Consider the following 26,018-nt stretch of genomic DNA (forward strand, 5'->3'; position numbering starts at 1 on the left):
CTTCCATCAAATCCGCTTGCAAGTATTTGATCGAACCGTGGCTATATAAGAAGATTCTTGTCCATGATGCCGCGCAGAGGGACTCAATAGGAAGCTTGGTGGTTTGAAAGCAAACGTCTTGGCACACAGAAACTCTTGCGCCTCTTTGATGCACACACCCATACACACATTCACTTTTCCTATATGTAGTCATTTCATTGAGCCTATATTACGAAGAAACTACCTTCGGGAATTCCTGTCAGTCATATCAGCTGCAGTAGTTACTGTAGTGCAGCAGCGATATTAATTTCGCTGCTCATTGAATGACTAAGCAACCTTCTTTCAAGGCTAACAACTCCATACACCGGCTTGCGCATATATATATATACCAGTTATTCTGGTGCCAGTTATTCTGTGCATGATACGTTTTGTGTGCAACAAAATGTTACATACACCAGATATACTCAACTCGTAATCATTGTAACTTATTCTACTGAATACTTTGCTGCAATGTTCATTCCAATATACTTTCGTTTACAATACTCCGGTAACATTTTTACTCCAGCAGTCCATAGCGAGTGCTGTACCACAATTCAAGGAATGAAAAAAAGTTTTTTTTTCTTTGATGTTCTGCATTGAGAAGTTTTAAAAGAAAGTAGGTGCTATTTTAAAGACGTTGGCAAATTAAAGATTCAACAAGAGTTAAATTAAATCCTACATAATTAATTATTACATTTTATATTATTCTCTACAACGTCTTTAATTTTACTACAACTTTATAAGAAACTTTTTCGGAGCCAATGGAAAATGATAAAGAAATACTCTGACTTTGTTGCCATTTTGATATAGTTATTCTCACTGTTGCATAGTTTCAGCTTCAATGTGCTTATATATGGATCGTAGTTACTCAAGTGAACATCAAGATAATATTCACATTCTGCTATTTTAATTTTGCCATACTTTGAGGACAATACTGCACGGTATGATAAGAAGCATGGATTCGTTTACAGAGAACAAGTTCACAGTGTGGACAAATTGTGTTAGTGTGGAGATGTTGTGACACTGTAGGTATGCTTTGACCGTCTCCAAGTTTTTATTTTGTTTGTGTGTAGACTTGTGATAGTCTGGACAGATTTTGGCAATGTGGAAATGTTGGAATAGTGTACACATCGTGTAACTGTGTGGAGATCTGCTACTGTGAATATATGTCTATACGAACATGTAATAGTGTAGCATGCTGTAAAAATTTTGACATAGAGCAACAAGGATGTTATGACTGTGTGGACATATTGTGATAGTATGGACATCTTGTGAAACTCTGAGCATATTGTAACAGTGTTGATGCATTTTGCCGTGTGGTAATTTAGACATGTGAAAGTTTGGAATTGACCATGCAGGTTTTAATTTCTCATTGATAAGTTTTAAAAGGTGCAATCTCTTTTGCAGCCAGTACATCACATTTTCAGGCATTATAAAAGTTCCCCATATTTTAACAACAATTTAAATCTATAGATAGCATGTATAATTTGTCTGATTATATTATTAGGTATATAATTAAATTTTCCTCAGTGTGTCTCAACATGTTGTAATGTTAATCTGAGTTGAAGGCGGACAGCAAGCAGAATCACTAGCACTCAGGGCAAAATGCTTAGCAGCATTTTGTCCGTCCTTATGCTCTGAATAAAAATTCTATCGGAATCGACATTGCTTTTCATCCTTTCGACGTCGATAAAATAAGTGCCAATTAAACACCGGTGTCTATTTAATCGACTTACCCCATTCCCCGAAATTGCTGGCCTTGTGCTAAAATTTGAAACCAATATTAATCAAAATAAGCATTGGGTAGACTCACTTCCTAATATTTTCTGCTTAGATTAAAATATGTATCTGTCGAGTACTATGTCGATACACTCCCTGCAAGAATCCGACAAAAAGTTCAGATCTTGAGCGTATCTTACAGCCTCACGTTTGAGGAACGATATAAGCTCATTAAAATTCTTACTCATTAAGTGACAGGTACTGAATTATTTGCCCCAAGAAGAATGGAAAACAAATTTGAAATTCATCATTTGAAATCAGACAGTAAAATGACGCAATGTTATATAAAAACAAAACAACCACGTAATGTGTTTTACCCAGTCAGTAAACAGCAGCGTATTATAATTGACTAAACTACTATAGTAAAGCATGCAGTAGAATGGATTAAACTCTGCACAGTGAGACATGTAGTTTTCTGGACTCAAATATGTGCCGTAAAATATTTAGATTAATGGATAACATATGTTACTTCATTAATTTTGTCGTTCTATATTCACTGTGTAAATGCCACCAGTGAAAACGTACCTTTCAATGAATAGTTGGTCAAATATGCTTCCCCGTCCTTATGTTTGGTGAAGCTGAAATCAATATTGTGTATAATATTCTATATTGATTTCAATGGTTTCATTTGAAAAGGCGAGTAAAATGATAAGTGTTGGCGATGAGACTTGATACATGGGAAACTTTTACAATGGCGTCTCTTTTAAACATTAGAAACAATACAAACAAAAATGTGTAATAAATGGATTTTTAGCAAACATAGATCAGAACTTATAACAAACGTATTTTTTAAAATCTTTTCTGCTAAAAAGAAAAATATGGGAAGAATAATGTGTGTGTGTATATATATATATATACACACACATACACATATACGTAAAAGCATATATATATATATATATATATATATATATATATATATATATATATATATATATATTTATATATATTTATATATACATATATATATATATATATATATATATATATATATATATACATACATACATATATACATACATATATATATACATACACATATATATACATTTATATATACACATATATATATATATATATATATATAGATTTATGTGCATGAATGTATATGTATTTGTACATACCTACGCACATACACATGTATATGTGTGTCTGTCTTTATGTATATCTTCATATATATGTATTCACACACACGTACACACTCATACACACACATATACATATATATGTGTGCGTGTATGCGTGTGTGTGTGTTTGTGTGTGAGTGTATTTATAAATACACACACATGCATACACACGTATTTAACCATTCTTTCTCATAAATTTCATTCATACATGCAAAATATATATTTATAAAAGACAGAAAAGTTGCAAAAATAAACGATATATGCCATGAAGAACTATTCCAATATACAATAATCTATTTTCTTAACTGGATATATAATTGAATTATTTTGCAAATAAAGGAATCTGGAAAGGTTTCAAACTGCCAAATCGTATTAAATTTCCTATACAAATAAGGAGGAATAAACTGAACATATTTGGATATATTACATTCCTTTCTCTGCATTTCTTTGGTCTCATTAACTTTCCTTTCGATTATTAATTGCTATTTTCATATATGATTTAATTTGGCGTTTTATTGTGTTGTAAATATATGAATAATATATTTTCATTAAATTGCTTAGGTATTAGTATGAAGATTCTAGAGAGATCTGGCTGTTATATATTATTGGTTTATTTTGGTTAGGTACAATATAGAACTTTACTGCTCAGGCAGAGAAGAAAAAAACGATACCCCAAAATCTTTTTGCAAAATCTCTGGAGTTATTCGAGAAGTAAGAGGAAGAATATATGCGTTATGGTCAGTTCGGAGACGTTGTCCAGATATTTGCAAGAGAGCGTACTCCGCTAATAGGGGCGCATAACAAAGCGAATGAGTAGATATGTGAGAAAACAATCTACATGTCGTGACAGAGATTTTTCAAAAGGCATCTACGGTCCATTCCAAATGTGAAGAGACAGTAGTCTTAGAATATGCGGTGTATACATACTTTTAACTTGAAAATATATTTGTTGATTATATTATTATATTTAGTGATTAAATGTTATAAAAATAGCATTATATATTTTAACGTCTTACTTTTTTTTTAATTTGTTGCAGTCATTTGACTGTGGCTATGCTGGTGCACCGCTTTAGTCGAGCAAACCAGCCCCAGGACTTATTATTTGTAAGCCTAGTACTTATTTTATCGGTCTCTCTTGCCGAACCGCTAAGTTACAGGAACGTAAACACACCAGCATCAGTTGTCAAGCGATGTTGGGAGGGCAAACAGAGATACACAAACACATACACAAACACATATATATATATATATATATATATATATATATATATATATATATATATATATATATACGACAGGCTTCTTTCAGTTTCCCGAAGCTATAGTAGAAGACACTTGTCGAAGTTGCCACGCAGTGGGACTGAACCCGGAACCATGATTAATATAAATTTCAAATTTTCGCACAAACCCAGCCAATTCGGGGAAATGGGTAAGCCAATTACATGCACGCCTGTACATAGCTGGTACTCTTTTTATCGACCATGAAAGCATAGGAGGCAAAGTCGACCTCTGCAGAATTTGAATTCAGAACCTGAAGACGGAAGAAATCCTGCTAAGCATTTTGTCCGGCGTGCTAACGATTCTGCCAGCACTCCGCCTAATGTCTCATATTGGTATTTCCCATCATATGTTGGAAAGACGTATGCAGACCAATCATGAGATATCGAGTCCAGTCCGGTTGCATAACACGTTCGACAAGTGCCTCCTACTATGACTCCTACTTGTGACTCACAAGTTTTTTGGCAGACGGAAACTGAAAGAATGCTGTCACATGCACACACACAAAAGCACGCACACAGGCGCATGCATATACACACAGACGCGCGTGTGTAAGTGCGAATCTTTGTTTTGTTTCTATCCACCCCTACAACTCGACAATCTATGCTGTACAGCAAAAGTGACCGTTAGAATAAATAACCGATTTTAAAAAATAAATATACTCGATGGAGGTGGAGACGATTCTTTTCCAAAAGAACCTTTTAGGGTACTGCCCCAGCATTGGATGCTGTCAGGCGAATGATACAAGTAAAAGTTGAAAGATAAATTTAAACAGCCTTCATACACTAAAAATAAGTCTTCTAGTAGGTGTCTGTTTGAAAGTGCATGCTTTCAATATGTTTCAATACAGGATATAAACCCGTTAAGAGGTATCATAATTCGCATTTAAGATATTAGTCTATTGGCAAAAAGAAAAATACAGAGCGATGTGATATGAATGTCCTCTATAACTGACACTTCGTGTAACGAGGATTACTAGGTTTAATCAAATACAGTTTGATTAAGTCAGTTGATACTCACAATCACCACAAACTATAATACGTTATATCTAAATATGACATATATAATTACATTTAATTCAATGAGAACACATTTATGTCACTCATGTAAATTGATATATGCCAGAGAGAATTCCACCATTTATATACACACGTACAGATATAAATACATATATGTATATGTGTGTGTGTGTGTATGCGTGTGTGTATATAACAAGTGGAGCAATTTCTTGTATGTATCAATTTACATGAGTGACATATTTATTTTCATAAACGTGCTTTCATTTCATTAAATGTAATTGTGTATATATATATATATATATAAGAATCGAAATCAATCAATGGAAATTGCAGATGTGTTACCAGTTCCGGTGACATGTAAGAGAACCATCCGTTTGCGACCGTTGCCAGCGCCGCCCCGACTGGCCTCGTGCCGGTGGCACATAAAAAGCACCATCCGTTCGTGGCCGTTTGCCAGCTCTGTCTGGCACCTGTGCGGGTGGCACGTAAAAAGCACCCACTACACTCACGGAGTGGTTGGCGTTAGGAAGGGCATCCAGCCGTAGAAACACTGCCAGATCTGACTGGGCCTGATGAAGCCTTCTGGCTTCACAGACCCCAGTTGAACCGTCCAACCCATGCTAGCATGGAAAACGGACGCTAAACGATGATGATGATGATGATGATGATGATATATGTATATATATATATATATATATACATAATACAAAATAGAACATGAACGCAAAACATCCAAATAGACGATACAAAAAACATTAATATTATGTATAATAATATGTATATATATATATATATTAATATGTATTTATATATATATAACATATATATATATATATATATTCCTGATGTAAAGAGACAATAGTCTTAGAATATATATATATATATATATATATATATATATATATATATATATATATATATATATATATATACTGCAAAAGTACACAGCTGAATTTAAAATAGGAAGGAAGTCTTGAAGCTGAGGCAATGGTCTGGATGTCCTGCAACCATCACCATCGAGGAAAGCGATGATCGTGTTCAAGATATAGTGATGGGTTACATGTGATTGACTATAAATCAAATAACCAGTGAGAGTTGAGAATATTTTGTACAATGAACTTGCATGATGAAGGTTCATGTTCGGTGGGTGACACGTCTTCAAACACCTCATCAATAGCACACCTGGCTGGTAAATTTACTGAGAAATCTGACATTGTTTGAGGCAGATCCACCTGATTTTCTTTAACGTTTCCTAACCCATGATTAGTGTTAGGTTCATCACTTTGAGCTAGCGACAAACAGACAATCCATGAAGTGGAAACACCCTCCTCATCTACTCCAAGGACGACCAAAGTCGTTTGATTTGCAGGGAAGGTGATGACCCCAGCTTTTTGATATACAAAAGATATTGTTTAGTGACTTTCTTTAATAGGGCCATCAATGAAGAATACTATACCAGCTTAGTAAGCCAGTTACGAAAGGCTATCGAAACCAAACACCCAGGAAAACTGACTAAAGGAGATTTATTTCAGCAGAACTACGCTCTAGCATAAAAGTCCTTGCTTCCAATGGCTGCCGTGTGTAAATGTAGGTTTGAACTTCTGAGCTAGCGTCCCTATTTTTTCGATATGGCCTCATCTGAATATAATCTGTTTCCCAACATGAAAAAACAACTGACCAGGAATTAGTATCGCAGTAATGATGACGTCATATCTGCCGTTGATGACATTTTTAGTTACAGGATGGCAGCTTTTCACTAATGGAATTCAAGCACTGCAGCACTGATGGAAGCTGCCTGTGGACTGCATAGGTGACTATGTTGAAAAATAAACCTCAGTTGGTCACATTCTAAGAGAGTATATTGGTCAGCCTATGAATTTTTACAGCTGACCCTCGTGTGTGTATATATATATACATATATATATATTGTGTTTGTGTGTGTATGTGTATGTGTGTGTGTGTGTATGTGTGTGTGTGTGTATGTGTATGTGTGTGTGTGTGTATGTGTGTGTGTGTGTGAATATATGTATCCATCTAGACAGAAAATTTGCGAATAGAATGGAGTTTAAGGTATGCTAAGAGATTATACTTATAAACAAAACACTAAAAAAATGTGCCTAGATATTTGGCTGTATTCAGGAACGTAAAATACAAAGCTGGCAATAAATTTATTCGAAAAGTCTATCCGTTGATTTATTTCAACCGCTGCCACTATCACAAATCTCTTAACATCAAATTAGTATTTTAGATTTAATGTGTATAAGTTAGCATCAGTTTTTACATTTCTTTTCTTTTCCCAAATTGACAGCACGTAAAACAACAGATGAACATTTTTTTTCAACTTGTACTAAGCTGACGAATATCATTAACATTAAGATTTTTCTCAGTTCCTTTTTCCCACTTTCAAACATTCAGAAAGAATTGACAGGTCTCTGAGGCAGTATCTGATGCAAGGTCTCTTAATGAAATCTCGTCAATAAATGCTAAATTTATACACCTGCAAATTAGCATACAGTTGCTGGTACGTCAGATAAACTAATTGCATGTGAAGTATATTATCTATAGAAAATGCGATATCATGCTCAGCTTACTATTTGGATAAAAAATCTTAAAATTGCCTTAATCTAATATACTAGATTTTCTGTGTTTTATCCGTGTGGAAAACATCTCATGATAATTGCTGTATATATGTTTACTTGCAATAATGTTAGTGGTGAACGTATTACTAGAGATGGTGTGATCCTATTAAATCCATTAAAACAGAACATTTTTTTCAAAACATATAACTTCTTAGATTTAGGGTATTTCTCACTTCAAGAATTTGTTTGCTCTATTTTATATTTTGTTATCATATCATTGAATCCAGGTAATAGTTTGCTATCAACTCAATGTGTCTTGTCACTTCAAGTCATTAGTAGTCATTTTCTATGGTTTTTCATCAATTTACTATGCAATAATAAACTTCTTATGAGAAAAATTAATGTGATTATTGTAATGTTCGTACCTTTTGCGAATTAATTAGCAACGTAATTATAGAAAGATGGCTGAAGCTACGAATCAAAAGAGTGTACCGGAACATGCCATGTTCCGCTCAACAAACATATAGTGCCAGCCTTTTTTTTTCTTTTTTGCCCATATGGAAGATACTTGAACCATGAGCTGAGACTACAAGAGTGTTAACAACTGATCAGTTCTTGTAATGTTCAGTATGATACAGCCACACCCACTTGCAATATATCTGCGATTCTGTTGTTTTGCGACTAAGAAATGGATAACGAATTCCTGGTGAATCCAATTAATGATTGGCTGTTTAGATAATTCACTCAAACTATTTCGTCACAACATATGGGTAGGAGAACAGCCCTGTGCTATACCATTCACTGTATCTAGGAATTTGGTACCCGCAACGGAGCAATTGTGCCCTTGCTTGTCCTTCCAGAAATAACTGCAATGTTAATGGATCCGCAAGATCATTAAAAAGAGGGCACGTTAATAGATACGATCTCTGGTGCACTGTATCTGATAAAATAAAGGTAGGGAATTAAATCTTACCATTAACCTCAGCACCTAAACACTACTTCTTTCTATCGGCGCCGAAATAATGCAAGCTAAATTGGACTTCAGTGAGCTTAGAACTTAGAACATGCAAAACAAATTAGCTTTGGATACACTATCAGTAAATAAAATGGAATAATTTGCGGTAGAATGTCTTAGAAAGTAAATGTACTTGATCAGGACTGTCCGGAAGTTTAAGAAAACCAACAACTGAAATAACTAATTCAACTATATGTACTCCCGTTCCCCGCCTCTCCTCCTTGTACAAAATAGCAACATAGAAGCAATAAGAACAACAGTAAGTTTTGTTCTTTTTTTAGTAAGCAATGAAGAAAGTGACAATAACTTACCTTCGGAACAGATCGATATTGAAGAAAACATATTCTCCGTTATGAAAATTCAGTTCAGCTGCTTTGATCATTATGTCTCGCACTGTATCGGGTGATGCACATAAAACAATGACTGAAAAAGAAAAAAAGTGAAGAAAAAGTTGTATTAATGGATATGTTATTGATATTCTGGAGAGACATTCCAATCAATCACAGTATCGATTTAAATATCTCTATAAATACATAAAATATCTCTATTCTCACATATGTATGTGCTTGTGCATATATATATATATGAGTGAGAAAAATGGCGGTGTGACAAAAATATAGAGATTAGAAAATGTATAATGCATATATGTATTGGTATAAATACAGTGGTCGGCCATTATATCCATATACCTTCACATACAGATACATATACATTAATATGCGTAGGTAGATGGTTTAGAACCTAAGCTAAAGGAAGTAAATGAAGTGGAAATATAGAATAAATTCAGATATATCGGATACGTGGCGATGTACTAAATGACGTAAGCCACCAAATACTGATAGAATAGAAATTTGCATTTATAGAATGAAAAGGAAATACTTCAGCAACTGATAACGACGCTTAAAGAAAAGAGGAGAAACTTTCAAAAAACTTGAACAAATTTCAGTGAAAATTTATTTTGTATAAAAAGATTCTAACATTTCCTACCAGGCATTGTTCAGCCTTATCGAACATCATTAGTAAACCATGGCCTAATGAAGTATTTATTTTTATTTTTCAGTGTAAAATGTGACGAGGAAAAATTTGGGCCAGTATAATATGCATATTCATGCAACGTGGTCTGATGGATATGACTCAAGATTATGTTATACACTCACCAGCTATATATGTTACAGTTTAATTTATTACGAAAATTTTCATACAGCTTCAGTACATTTCATCTTATCTAAATTACATACATTAATGCAAGCATACATTCATGCGTGCACACACACACGCACACACACATGAACATACACACACACATTATATATAAATATGCATGTGCATGGACATGTAAATACTCACAACGAATTGTAAATAAATTTTGGAGAGTGGAGACTGTGCGAAAGCCTGCCGTACATAATCTATTTATCTATCTCAGCCTGTTTGGCTATATCTTTCTTCTCTCTCTCCCTCTGTCTTTCTCTCTCTCCCTCTATTCCTTCCTCTCGCAACATATATATATGTATAAAGATATATATACATGTATGTACATATCGTTGCTATTATGTTAAACTGTCGTATGTCCAAGTTTAGCCAAATGCGTTTTTATCAACATATATTTTTGCTTACAATAGCCGGTTCTTTTGGGAAACTCTCCAGCGGTTTGAGATGCCAAGATATGTCAAAGTGTAGTACAACGTTGTTTGCTATGGAATGGTAAAGCTTTTTTTTTTATTCTGAAAAACAACGTTTTGAACTTACGACACTTTTGCATAATAGCAACGATATGTAGGCTTGTATTCATGTATGTACGTATCTATTTACTTATCTACCAATGTACCTATCTATCTATCTATCTATCTATCTATCTATCTATCTATCTATCTATCTATCTATCTATCTATCTATCTATCTATCTATCTATCTATCTATCTATCTATCTGTTTGTCTGTCTGTATGTATGTCTGTCTAGGTATGTGTGTGTTTGTGTGTTTGTATTTGCATTTCGCTCCACTGTTAGTATGCGTATGTGTTTGTGTTTGTATTTCGCCTCACTGCTTGGCAATCGGCGTTAGTTTGTTTTCATCCAGCACTACCAATTAGTGGTTCTGCAAAAAGTATCGGTACAATATGCACCAGACTTTAGAAAATATGTACTGGGTTCTATTTATTTGCTACCAGTGTCATCGTAGGCTTTACTAGTAAATATACTGCAAATCATATGGTCTCACTTGAACATTTCCGCCAATCCCCCACCATCGATGGAACTACAGAACTTGAACATATCACACACATCAGTAACTCCTTATTCTATCAACAGAACTCACTTTTGTTCTGTAATATGTAATATAACATTAAGATTCACAAGTTCTTTTTCTTCACAAAGTGTGAGTCAATTCTATTTCTTAATTTAGTATTGAGGATAGCCTCAATACTTTTCAATAAAAATAGTGGGCAGAAACTCTTCAGATGTATATACATACATGTATGTACATACATACATACATATATATATATATATATATATATATATATATATATATATATATATATATATATATATATATATATATATATATATATATATTTATATATAGAGGGCATTATACATACATGCCAGGAGGCATACTACATACACGCCATACGCTAAGAGGGACAATCAGTCATTTCTACCAAAAATATTACTAATCCCACCGAATGCAATTTTTCAAAGAAAGACATTTAAAAATATATAGACCTGTATCACAGTGATTTCATACTTACGTAATCATCAGCAGGCCTGAATATACTATAAATAAACAACGACCCCGCTTCGCTTAAGCCGATCAGCTAACTGATCAACATCAACGAGGCACATGGTTGAGTTTATATATACTATATCCGGATGAATGGCAAACTTTTACGAATTGCATTTCGGGAGAGGAAAAGTTTTTTCGGAATAAAAATTTAGCAATTAAGGACAACTACTTAATAAGGAAAACTTAACAAGAATTTGTCAGGTAGATAGCGTAAAAACCTCATAAGAGAAAAAATTTCGAAAATAATTATTTCTTATTGAACATATTAATTTATATATAGAGGGCATTATACATACATGCCAGGAGGCATTCTACATACACGCCATACGCTAAGAGGGACAATCAGTCATTTCTACCAAAAATATTACTAATCCCACCGAATGCAATTTTTCAAAGAAAGACATTTAAAAATATATAGACCTGTATCACAGTGATTTCATACTTACGTAATCATCAGCAGGCCTGAATATACTATAAATAAACAACGACCCCGCTTCGCTTAAGCCGATCAGCTAACTGATCAACATCAACGAGGCACATGGTTGAGTTTATATATACTATATCCGGATGAATGGCAAACTTTTACGAATTGCATTTCGGGAGAGGAAAAGTTTTTTCGGAATAAAAATTTAGCAATTAAGGACAACTACTTAATAAGGAAAACTTAACAAGAAATTGTCAGGTAGATAGCGTAAAAACCTCATAAGAGAAAAAATTTCGAAAATAATTATTTCTTATTGAACATATTAATTTATATATAGAGGGCATTATACATACATGCCAGGTGTATGTAGAATGCCTCCTCGTATGGCGTGTATGTAGAATGCCTCCTGGCATGTATGTATAATGCCCTCTATATATAAATTAATATGTTCAATAAGAAATAATTATTTTCGAAATTTTTTCTCTTATGAGGTTTTTACGCTATCTACCTGACAATTTCTTGTTAAGTTTTCCTTATTAAGTAGTTGTCCTTAATTGCTAAATTTTTATTCCGAAAAAACTTTTCCTCTCCCGAAATGCAATTCGTAAAAGTTTGCCATTCATCCGGATATAGTATATATAAACTCAACCATGTGCCTCGTTGATGTTGATCAGTTAGCTGATCGGCTTAAGCGAAGCGGGGTCGTTGTTTATTTATAGTATATTCAGGCCTGCTGATGATTACGTAAGTATGAAATCACTGTGATACAGGTCTATATATTTTTAAATGTCTTTCTTTGAAAAATTGCATTCGGTGGGATTAGTAATATTTTTGGTAGAAATGACTGATTGTCCCTCTTAGCGTATGGCGTGTATGTAGAATGCCTCCTGGCATGTATGTATAATGCCCTCTATATATAAATTAATATGTTCAATAAGAAATAATTATTTTCGAAATTTTTTCTCTTATGAGGTTTTTACGCTATCTACCTGACAATTTCTTGTTAAGTTTTCCTTATTAAGTAGTTGTCCTTAATTGCTAAATATATATATATATATATATATATATATATATATATATATTAATAAAAAGAATTCCAACCTTGTCTGATTTTCACGTTTTATTTACAATCTTATAATGATATATTATAAGATAATATATTATAATTGAATAAAATAAAATGAAATAGTAGAATGTTAAATATTCATTCTGATTGAACTAGTACTTTCATGCATTGAATTCTGCAATCTTCGGGTTCATGTAGTAGTGTTGACAGTCATGCTTCACAATTCTTGACCGTAGCAAGATGATTGATTCTGTGCTATAAATACAGCTGGGAGAGGCTCCAGAGTGCTAGGTTTTGCAAACTGTATTCTGACCAATCAGTGTGTAGTATCACTCAATTACTTAAGCTGATTGGTTGGTTGAGCTGATTGGTTTAGGCATCACGCTTTGTTGGACATGTCAAGAGTCCTGTATCTTGACCCTGGCCGAAGCAGCAATTGTTGGGTTATTTTTAGAAATGTTGTAAATATCCTTTGTCAGAGATTTTTATATTTTTATATTTCAATTGTCATCATCATCATTGTCAGCACCTTAATTATTGTTGCTAGTGGTGATGGTGGTGGCAATAGAACTTTTAACCCTAAATAAGATAATTTTCCTGCTATCTTCATCTTGATCACCTTTAGTATTGTTGTTGTTGTTAGTGGTCATGGTCGTAGCAGTGGAAGTAATACCTCTAAGTATTATTATTATTGCTTATTTAGCTTGGGTTCGAATTTATCAATAAAATTATTTTCTCTGATTTTCCTCTCGATTTCACTTGGGCTGTGTAATTTGTAGAATGGAAATATTATATATATTTTCCGACCACATGTTGCTAGGTGGTTACTCAAAGGTATCTGACCGACCTCTGGGTCTCTAATCTGTTGCCGGTGTACACGTGAGCGTTCTAATAGTGCGTTTCCCGTCTGACCTACATATATTTCTTCACAATTTGGGCATTTGATGCAGTAAATTAAAAATTTTCTTTTATAGAAATAAATTTTATGGTTTTAAAAATGATATTTACGATTTACAATTAGAAAGGAACTGACATAATATTACATTGTACATCGATGTATGTTTGCATTAAACACGCATACATACAGATGTACACATACTAACACACATACACAGGCGCGCAGAATTAAATGCACGAAGATATATTTTCATGTTAAAAGCTTTATCAAATTGCAGTCTGTTTCGGTTTCGTTAAAATTGGACAGTAATAAAATGGAATACAATTAGGCAATTTATTTCACGAAAAATAATACAAATAATAATATATTTATGCATATTTATTTGATGTTAATTTGTTTCGATGTCTCGTGCATTTGATAAATGAACAGTAAAAGGTTCCTGATTTGCTTTGTGGTTAGGAAGCCCATAAACTATTTACATGATTTCGGATTCAAACACAATGATCAACATATTGGGATAGGTGTCTTGTACCTGAACCTCCAGCTCACCAATAACTTGTAAGTAAAAGTTGGCAGACAGAATATACAGAGTAAGACTGTTATGGTACTTAAGTATTATTGTAGTAATTTAGCCAAAAGTATTCCGTAATAGAATAGTATTACGTCCGAAAGTAGTACCGGTGTCACCATTCTGGTATAATGTATCTAGCAACACAACATCTAGTATTTCTCGTTTAAGGCAGCAGGGTGCGATTCTGGGTAGAGTTTGCAGCGATTGACAGCAAGTCAAGCAATCTTGAGAAACCTCTTTCACATAACTAACTGATAGCTGGTAACGTTAAACGGGTAAATGATATTCTGGTACATGTACATTTGTACAAATTATGTAAGATTATTAATACTGCACTGTGCAAAGTACTAATATGTAAACTAGTCTAGAGACCACGGAAATTTGAGGTATGTGTTCGTAAATTAGTGCAGATTACGAGAGAATCCGGAACTCTTATAATCAGTGTCCGGAAATTGATTTTGTTCTTGAATATGCCTAAAATTGAAACAAAATCCATGTCATAATCAAAATCCTTAAAATAATGAAACAATGCTATGAAAATTTATAACTTAAGGCACACACACAAAAAAACCGTCTTTAACATACAACAAAAATATCCGCATTTGTTAAGCTATAAAAAAATTATTTAATACAGTGTTTTTTAAACTTTTTTAGTATTTACCATTCACTATCCTGATTTCTTTTTCTGTTAAGAGAATGTGACCTATACACCTCAAGTTATTAAATAATATTAAATCCTTACATGAGATATAGGTTTCAAATTTTGGCACAAGGCCAGCAATTTCGGGGAGGGGATAAGTCGATTACATCGACTCCAGCTCTTGAGTGGTACTTATTTTACCAACCTCAAAATGATGAATGGCGAAGTCAACCTCGGAGGAATTTGAAAATCAGAACGTAAAGATGAACGAAATGCGGCTAAGCATTTAGCCAGGCGTGCTAACGATTCCGGCAGCTCGCTGCTCTATTCTTATATTAAATATTAACATCTTTAAAAACCACTATTACGGAAAGTAAATGTAAAAGAACGAAAATAATAATAATAATAATAATAATAATAATAATAATAATAATAATAATAATAATAATAATAATAATAATAATAATAGAGCGGGATGGGCTACTCAACCTGAAGAAAATTCTAACTGGGCCCCACCTGCAAGGTCATGTGCTGTTTATCTTGATATGAAATCACCATGTCGTGCACATATGGTTGTGATGCATGTGCCTGGTGTACCTTTATCAGACGGGTAGTCATGATGGGTATATTGGGCTTCGTATATTTTACCCCAGTGTCACTTTGATGGCATGAACTGCTCTCTCACTCAATGATAATAATAATAATAATAATATAATAATAATAATAATAATAATAATAATAATAAAAGTAATCTTTTCTATTATGGCACAAGGACTGAAATTTTGGGGGAGGGTGTAGTTTATTACATTGGTCCAGTGTTTCACTGGTACATAATTTATCGACCCCGAAAGAATGAAAAGCAAATTCGGCCTCAGCGGAATTTGAAAATCAGAACGTAAAGACGGACGAACGAATGGCGGCTAAGCAGTTTTCTCGGCGTGCTAATAATTATGACAGTTCGCCGCCTTATTCTTATATTAAATATTAACATCTTTAAAAATCACCTTTAAGGAAAGTAGATTTAAAAAAAGGAGAACATTAATAATAATAAGAATGATTTTTAACTAACTAAAATAATATCATCTTTGGAATTTTCAAAATTTTCCCCTCGAATCCTTCCGGAATGAAATTAATTACTATGCTCTGACACACTTTCTGAGCTTAGGCATTTATTTTTGCTATATTATCTTGTTAAACTAATAATTTCATGTTGGATAATTGCATCAATTTAATGTGGTCGTTCGACCTATTACATATAATATTGACATCCCTCTGAAATCGCTGCTTAACACCTTCAAATAACGGAAGTACATATTGGATAGTATGGAGACATCCGCGTTAAATATACATGAAAATGGGGCCTGATTGCTGTGGTTTGATTGGTTTTGCTCGGGCATGTCTGGAGTAACGTTGAGTAACAACAACCCATGCAAATTTTCAGTTCAAGAAAACAAGTAGCAGAACGACGATGGTGTTGTTTTTCTTACTCTCTATTAGGAAGAGACGTACAGAGATATAAAGAAGGTGATTTGAAACAGTTAGATAAACCAATGAGGAAAACATGAACGCTGGAAGTAATAGGAGATGTCATCAGAACAACTGGAACGTGATAAACATAGATATCAGTGTGAGACTAGACAATCATGAATGGAAGAAATATCAAAGAAAACTTCCAGGTATTTATAATCAAAGTAAAAGAAAATCTGAGAACTGTGATAGTCATTTTAAGACATACCGGCCAAAATATGGTTTGGAAGAAAGATCGTAACGCTATTAATGTTTAGAAAAAGAACTTAAAATATAAATAAACAAGATGTAACTGAATTATAGGAGTGGAAATCTTGCCAAAATTAGATGATGCATTCAGTAGGGTAAAAAGAAAATGACATGAAGAAACCATAGACATAAACAACGCAATATTTCAATAAGCTAAAGGTTAGTGCTGATGTAGGCAACGTACTACTTAGAGATCAGCTATCAATGTTTAATACTTTAATTTTTATATGGTGCTAGGGGGCTCTGAACAGAGTAGTAGCTTTGGTACCTGACAGCTGCATTTCGCCAGCGATGGTCATGTGTGTATAGGCATCACAGATTCTTATTGTACTCCTAGTCTCACACTTGATGGCTTCTAGCTCCACCCCGCAGTACCCCGCTTCAACTGGTGGGCTAAACCAAGTCAGAGGATGGTGTTAACACTGTACCAGTAGGCAAAAAACTCTGAGTCAGGTCAAAGGCTTTGAGCTCGAGGCATACGGTAGGTGGTTAATGACATGGAGTGGAATGGGCGCTGCCTAGCTAACCTGCCTATGAGACATTCATGTTGACAACCAGACCAGAATCAGTAGTGTATCGATCATCATCCGAGTGAACAGGCATCAATTTCGCAGTGTCACAGAGGGCAGAAGACCAAGAGAAGTAAATTTGGTTACGACGTCATCATCGAATAACCCAAAACGTCATAGTTAAGAGATAAGAAGAATAGAAAAGAAGGAAAGAAGGAAGGAAGGAAGGAAGGATGGCTGGCTGGCTGGCTGGCTGGCTGGATGGATGGATGGATGGATGGATGGATGGAGGGAGGGAGGGAGGGAGGGATGTACGGATAGTGCTAGAATTCAAAGATTGAAATATTTTGATACATTTCTTGCAAGAATATTTCTTTCTGCTTTTGGAACAAGTCCTAAATGTTTTCTGGGGAGGGTCCTAGTCGATTACATCGACTCTAGTATACTTATGGTACTTATTTTAATGTCCCCAAAAGTATAAAAAGCAAAGTCTATCTCAACAGACTTTCTGTTACAGTATGGGTTTCGAATTTTGGCACACACTCAGCAATTTCAAGGGAGGAGTAACTCGATTACAGCGACCCCAGTGCTCAACTCTAACTTATTTTATCGAACTCAAGAGAAAGAAAGGCAAAGGCGATCTCGACGGTCTTCCTGTTAAAAGAAATCAAAAATATATTATATAATAGGCGTAGGGGTGGCTGTGTGGAAAGTAGCAATAGGCGTAGCTTGCTTAAGAATCAAATGGTTCCAGGTTCAATCCCACTGCGTGGAACCTTGAGTAAGTGGGTTCTACTATAGCCTCGGGCCTACCAAATCCTTGTGAGTGGGTGTGGTAGACGGAAACCGGAAACTTAAAGAAGCCCGTCGTATATATATATACAGGAAAAAAGCAACAAGAATGGATTAGTTGTTCAGTACAATTGTTTCATACGAAGAGCAGATTTATTTAAAGCTGCAGATATTGCAGCAAATACAAGTGTTCTGTATTCATCAGCCAAAACACATATGAGTTTTCCAAACATCCTCGGGAGTGAGGCTACACTCTTATTCTCCGACCCCCTTCCTACCATAATGTCCTTATTTGGGCGGTTTCTGCTTCACTGACTTCTTTTGCGACTTCTTTTAGCCACTATAGCCAATCTCTTCTTCCAACAACTTAGTTTGTGAAATGAATAGATGTGTGATCAACATCTTTTCCTCATATATCAGGAAATTACATCTGCATTGTTATGGATACATTCATCTTCTCTGTGAATAAAATATTTCCTCATATCTCCGGAAATTACACCTGCATTATTATGGATGGATTTACCTTTTCTGAGAAGCTAACAATCTTTTTAAAAACCTTTTATAAAACTGTGCATCATTAGAAAACATTTTAAGTCTGCTTACAACCTAACTTTGCTTTTCATAGAACTCTCTTCGATACTTCATGAGTGTAGCCTCACTCCATAGAATGTTTGGAAAACTCATATGTGTTTTGGGTGATGAATACGGGACACTTGTATTTGCTGCAATATTTGCAGCTTTACATAAATCTGTTCTTCGTATGAAACAATTGTACAGAACAACTAATCCATTCTTGTTGCTTTTTTCCTGTTTATAATCACCCCACATTATTTTATGGTTAATAGCATAAAGATTTCTGGTGCATCTAAGTTAAGTACCGCATTCATTTGAATTCATTGGAATTCACTTGAATCTTAATTGCTTTACAGATATATATATATATATATATATATATATATATATATATATATATATATATATATATGTGTGTGTGTGTGTGTGTGTGTGTGTGTGTGTGTGTATGTGTGTGTGTGTGTGTATATATGTTTGTGTGTCTGTGTTTGTCCCCCCAACATCGCTTGACAACTGATGCTGGTGTGTTTATGTCCCCAGTACTTACTCTATCGGTCTCTTTTGCCGAACCGCTAAGTGACGGGGACATAAACTTAGCGGTTCGGCAAAAGAGACCGATAGAGTAAGTACTAGGCTTACAAAGAATAAGTCCTGAGGTCGATTTGCTCGACTAAAGGCGGTGCTCCAGCATGGCCACATTCACATGACTGAAACAAGTAAAAGAGAGTAAAGAGTATAAGGGACAAAAGTTCAACCATTTCATTCAGAAGCATAAATTGAATATCTGATAATATATAAAAGCTGGCAAACAAACAGAACTATAAGGGTTACTCAATTTAAAGTATGTCAGTATAGTATAAAGAGGAAATCAGATAGAGAAATGAGTGAGAGAGAGAGAGAGAGAGAGAGAGAGAGAGAGAGAGAGAAAGAAAGACAGGATGGCGAGTACAGAGAGACAAACAAACAGGCAGATAGCAAACATCAATGCTTATAATGCACCATATGGAGATTGTGCTTTGATTGTAAACAAACGCACGGACAGATACATGTGAAAAGAATACACAAAGTCAGGAGGAAGGAAGATTTAAGCCAGAGCATTCTTGGAAATATTACACGATAAGTAGTAACTAGCATGAAGAGATGAATATGAAAAAAAAAATTGAAGATATTATTTGAGAACGAAAATTATCCTCTCCAAGAAAATAGAAGTCTCTGATGTTGTTCACTGTATTTACAAATAGGTTTCGATTCCCACACCGGGCGTTGTGAGTGTTTATTGAGCGAAAACACCTAAGGCTCCATGAGGCTCCGACAGGAGGTGGTGGCGGTCCCTGCTGTACTCTTTCACCACAACTTTCTCTCACTCTTTCTTCTGTTGGCCTGCTCGCTTAGCCAGCGGGGTGGCGTCATTTGAAGGCTAAAACAATCCGAAACGCATTGTGACTAGCGATGTGTAGCAACATCTGATAGCCTGGTCGGTCAAAGTGAAGTGATCAAAGTGATATATGAATTTATATATCACTTTGATCACCTTGACCGACTAGTCCGTCGGGCGTCCATTTGACACCGCACGTCACAGCACGCTGTCCACTCCTCTCTGGATCATACCTTCCTCATCCACGTGATCACATGCGCCCTCCTGAAATCGTAACTCCACCGTCGTGGAGGCTTTCCGAGTGGTCGTTTCCCCTCGCGCGGGTACCACTCGACAACTACATCACATTATACATATCTGCACGTATCTCCATCTCTCTGTCTGTATATATATATACATATATATAATTATATAGTTACATGCCGAGATAAGGAGAGAGAGAGAGAGAGAGAGAGAGAGAGAGAGATACATGCATACACAACGTCTCTCTCTCTCTCTCTCTCTATATATATATATATATATATATATATATAGTGAGAGAGAGAGAGAGAGAGAGAGAGAGAGAGAGAGAGGCGTCTGTGTGTGTTTGTATGAGTTTCGACTTTCTTAAAGGCTGCCAACGATCGAATTTAGTCATCATCCGTATGATGACTACACTCGAATATCAAAGTCCAAATTTAATGTCAACTAAAAGATAGTGAAGCGTCTGTTAATATATACAGGTGAGAAAGGGTCTGGAATAATGATGTTTATTTTATTTTTCTACTTGCGTTTGAAACGCGATGTGAGATAGCTTTACCCTGAAACGACTGAAGACATATGTCTCAGTGAATCAGAGTTTGGCGATGGGCTTGAAGATTACCTGAATGTTATTGTGAATGATAACGAGCAAGAGGGTACTCGCGGCAGTGATCATCAAAATAACTTTTACTACAGAGTAATTGCGATGAAATTGTGCAATGCGTCTGATTTGAAAGAAAATGCTGACCGAAGACGTTGTACTGATTCAGAGAAAGGAAAGTCAACTTAATAGTTGTATAAGAAACAAATATTGCGACAGAAAGAAAGATAATAAAAGCTATACACAAAAATACATATTCAACATATGAATTGGTCCGCATCGTTCCAGTTTGTCTTATTTTTTTATGTTCGATACATATGCATTGGGAAATAAGCTATAGAGGTTGAAAGATGAGAAAGAAAACATTTTAAAGATACATTATTCTTTCGGTTGAAGAATAAATCAAGCGAGAATTATTAGTGTAAATTATAGACTAGCCTAGATTTAAAATTGAGCAGAGAGTCAGTTCATGAATGAAAAATTAATTCACTATATAGGCGACATACAAAAGCTGTAGCCCGAAAATGTATTTTCATATGTATGAACGCCAACTACTGACTTAGCTGAGAAGGCGATACATCGATACATTTTGTCGCGCGAAAAAAGCTATGTTGAAGAAGCCGTTAAAGTTCAGGGTTGTAGGCCCTCAGTAATTTGAGATTTTCTTATTTTTGATATTCTCTAATGATTTTCAAGTTATATAACAATATATCTCTTAAAGTTTCACTTCAGTTCTCAAATGACGAATATTTAAATAAGCTGTTACAATAAAATGATAGTAACGATAAGAATACGGCGTCCTCAAACTGGAAACCAAATCCCGATGCATGCAACGTATTTCACTCCACTTAAGGTACCGCAATGTAACAGATGGTGGTTATGTTAAAACGACCGACAGATTAAGACTACCACCTAAATAAAATAAAACAGTATGCATATTTTCATTAAAAATAATAATAATAATAATAATAATAATAATAATAATAATAATAATAATAATAATAATAATAATAAATCTGAACTAAATGCACGTAACAAGGTGTTAGCTATAAATTCCTTAGCAGTTCCAGTTGTTACTTATAGCTACAATGTGTTGAACTGGAATATGAGTGAAGTAAAGAATATAGATAGAAAAATACGCAAGCTGCTGAGTTGTAATAGGATGCACCACCCAAAGGCAGATTTAGATCGCCTTTACCTTCCCAGAGCCCAAGGAGGTCGAGGCCTGATCCAATTTGAACTAGCTTACAAAACAACCACAATTGGACTGGCCAAATATCTCGAAATATCGAATGACTGGATGCTAAAGCTCGTGGAAAATCACGAGAGACGAAAGAAGCTTCATTCTATCATCAAGGAAAGCAAAAAAATTGCTATTGATCTCGTGCAGGATACCCAAACTGAACAACCCGAGGGAAGTACGGCAACTATTGTTGCAAAGAAGGTGAAAATGATGACAATGAAAAAAGCGCACGAGCAATTGACTGATAGGTGGGAGGAGACACCTCTGCACGGCAAATATGTGACCCGCAGCAAACAAGCTGATATTGACCAGAAGCAAACCCATCAGTGGCTATGGAGCTCAGGGCTAAAAGCAGAGAGCGAAGGTTTCATTCTGGCTGCTCAAGACCAAAGCCTATTAACCCGGAACTACCAGGCCAATGTGATGAAAAATGGAGCAGACCCAAAATGCCGATTCTGCAACGACATGATTGAAACAGTGGACCACCTAATCTCTGGATGTAAAGTCTTAGCACCAGTGGAGTATAAATTAAGACATGACAGAGTTGGCCAATATCTCCACTGGCTAATAAGTCGGCATTACAATATCAAAACTGCCGACAAGTGGTATAATCACCACCCTGAGGCTGTAACTGAAGGAGAAAATGTAACCATTCTGTGGGACTTTCCAGTACATACAGACCGAACCATCAAGGCCAATAAACCAGATATTGTTGTGAAAGACCAAAACAATAAAGTTTGCTTATTGATCGACATGAGCATACCCTGTGATCATAATATCTCAGCGAAAGAGTTTGACAAGCTCAGAAAATATAAAGACCTACTCATTGAAATTGAGAAAATGTGGCATCTCAAGGCGGTTACAATACCAGTGATCGTAGGAGCACTAGGAATGATCAAGAAGGGAACCGAAAATTATATGAGAATGATCCCTGGCTTACCATCCCTGCAAGAAGTGCAAAAGATTGTCTTAACTGGTACATCACACGTATTGAGAAGAGCATTGTCGATGTGAGAACTGTTGCTGCTCATGTATTTTAATTTAACTTTAAAAAAAAAAAAATTAAAAAAAATAAATGAACTACTGAGTTTGGTTTAATGGCCTACCAATATACACTATGAGTTTCTTTGCCCTAGGAGTCGGGAAGACACTCGGCAAGAAATGGAAGCAAATTTGAAAGAAGAAAAAAAAGTAATAATAATAATAATGATAATAATAATAATAATAATAATAATAATAATAATAATGATAAAAATAATAATGAAATGTCAACAACTACATTCTGACTGACAGTCATCATACACCAACGAACTCGTTTTAATATCAATCGGTGATGGTAACCGGGTTTAGTTGGTTTAGAATCCTGATTTTCGTATGTTGTAACATTGGAGTACTATGCTCTCTGCGATTATATCTATTAGAGTCTTATATATCGAAACAAAATATACGTGCACCTACGCACACACAGGCGCACATACAGACACACACACTCACACGCTCAAACATACACACATACGCACATATACACATACGCACACAATAGTAACTATATTTATGTTGTAAATTTAGAAAATGAATTCCGAAATATGCCTACGTGAGTGTTATAAAAGATTAAGTCATGTTGGTAAATAGAAAAAATATAATTGTATATATATATATATATATATATATATATATATATATATATACATATGATATATATGTATGTATATGTGCGTAAGTTATACGCTTCAAGTATATATATATATATATATATATATATATATATATATATAAACGTCCATTCATCTATCTATCTATCTATCTGTATATATATATATATATACACATACATATGCAAATTTATACATCTATGTACATATATGTAAAATCAATTATACGTGCCTATATATACACATATATAAACACACACATATATATATGTATATATAAACATTTATATATATGTATATGTATCTATATATATATAAACATTTATATTACATACAAATATATATATATACATACATACATACATACACGTATTCTTTTACAGTGCAGTCAGTTCTGTGCAGCAGCAATGGCTAACAATGATATTTCAATGCATTACAAAGCAAACATAAAAAATTACACTTCGAATTCAGTATACTTCTAAATTTCAGAAATAGAAAATACGGTAGTGATATGAACACACGAAAAGTGTAAAATTGATGTAGAATATACTATGCGTAAATTAAAACATTCGGAAAGCATCATATGAATGTGTTCTTTAAAAACATTAAATTAATATCATCAAGAATTATAATTCGAGATATATTAATGTTCTTGCCGTCGATGGTTTTCTATTAAACAATATATTTTTTCCATATTAAGTCATTAGAATTTTTTTTATCAATTCATTATAAATTATTTTTTAAAGTTGAAATGGTGATCTTATTTTCAATTTTTAACCAAAAATACACGTTTTGATTTTCATGAAAGCATAAGGTGATTATTGAGTTTTTTGTGTTTTTTCCTGTTATTTTTTCAGATCATATAGATTTCTGGAATGAAAATATGAACGTCACGTCTAAAAACAAAACACGCAATAAAGCTAGAAACATGATGATTTTTAGAGCTTTTTGGCAATGTCAGATATATAATACTGTAATACACCCCTCTCATTAATTCTTTTACACAAATACTTTAAAGGAAATATTATAGCCATGTTACGTGATGTTGTGAAAGACAGATTTGACGTTATATTGAAATTACAATAGAACAGGAAGTATAACACTGTGTTCAATTTGATATATTCTATAGATGTAAGGAACAAAAAGTTTGATCCTACATGAACATTTCAGCAACGAGGATTAAATATTCAATCTCTCAAAAAGAAAATACTGCTTCATATTTCGGAAATTTTAGACTAAATATGCTATAGTGGATGTAAAGATAGGCGTGCGGTTAAAAACTTTGCTTCACTACTATGTTGTCTGAGATTCGATTTCATTGCACGACACGTGAAGCAAGTTTCTTCTGAGAAAGATTCTGTAGTGGGCAACTACGTGAAACACGTTCAGAAAATTCATACGTGTTTTAGATAGGCAAATTTAATGCGTGTGCCATCTGGTTAAGCATCACAACATGGTCTTTAAGCAGATATTGTGGTGTGGAACTCACTCCATTGTAAGCATTCGGATTCTCTCTCTCCATCGTTTGAAAATAACTCGTACCACTTCTACGTCTACGGGGCTCTGAAAATATAAAGGCTAATTCATGTTTTTTTCATTTTGTCCTCTCTTAGAATTATTAAATCCGCTCCGAAAAACATATATGTGGCTATTATGTAACTTGAGTTGAGTAAGCAAGTAATCAGGATTATTTATCTAATTAACTTAATTGATATTGTCTAAAGTAAGCACACAGTTATATATAATTTATGCAGTTCACTTCACTGTTCTGTGTTTCTGTATGCGAATACACTGAATGACTTAGTTCTATCAGGTCACGGGGTTGGACCAATGCCTTGTCGTTGAAATTGTGTTAAAGCTACTCATAAACACACACACATAGACATACACACACACACACACGCACACACACACACACACACGCATGCGTGTGTATGTGTATATAATGTTTCTTTATGTGGTGTGTGTGTAAATTTCTGTAAATTGGTGCATCAACACAAATGTGATGTTTCCCTTATTTGAAACGTGAACCATTTTTAAGAAGAGCTCTAAAAATTCTG

At 34.4% G+C, this 26,018-nt stretch overlaps 1 protein-coding gene across 2 annotated transcripts in view; it reads right to left on the minus strand.

The window, feature by feature from the left end:
* LOC115214911 (atrial natriuretic peptide receptor 1) overlaps positions 1–26,018 on the minus strand; it is a 795,859-nt gene that overhangs the window by 473,243 nt on the left and 296,598 nt on the right. For both annotated transcript variants that reach the window (XM_036505277.1, XM_029783970.2), the window contains exon 2: positions 9,127–9,238. In XM_036505277.1, coding sequence (XP_036361170.1) covers positions 9,127–9,238 — 112 coding nt within the window. The remainder of the gene's footprint in view (positions 1–9,126; positions 9,239–26,018) is intronic.

The sequence above is a fragment of the Octopus sinensis genome, linkage group LG8 (assembly GCF_006345805.1).
Source record: "Octopus sinensis linkage group LG8, ASM634580v1, whole genome shotgun sequence".
NCBI lineage: Eukaryota > Metazoa > Mollusca > Cephalopoda > Octopoda > Octopodidae > Octopus > Octopus sinensis.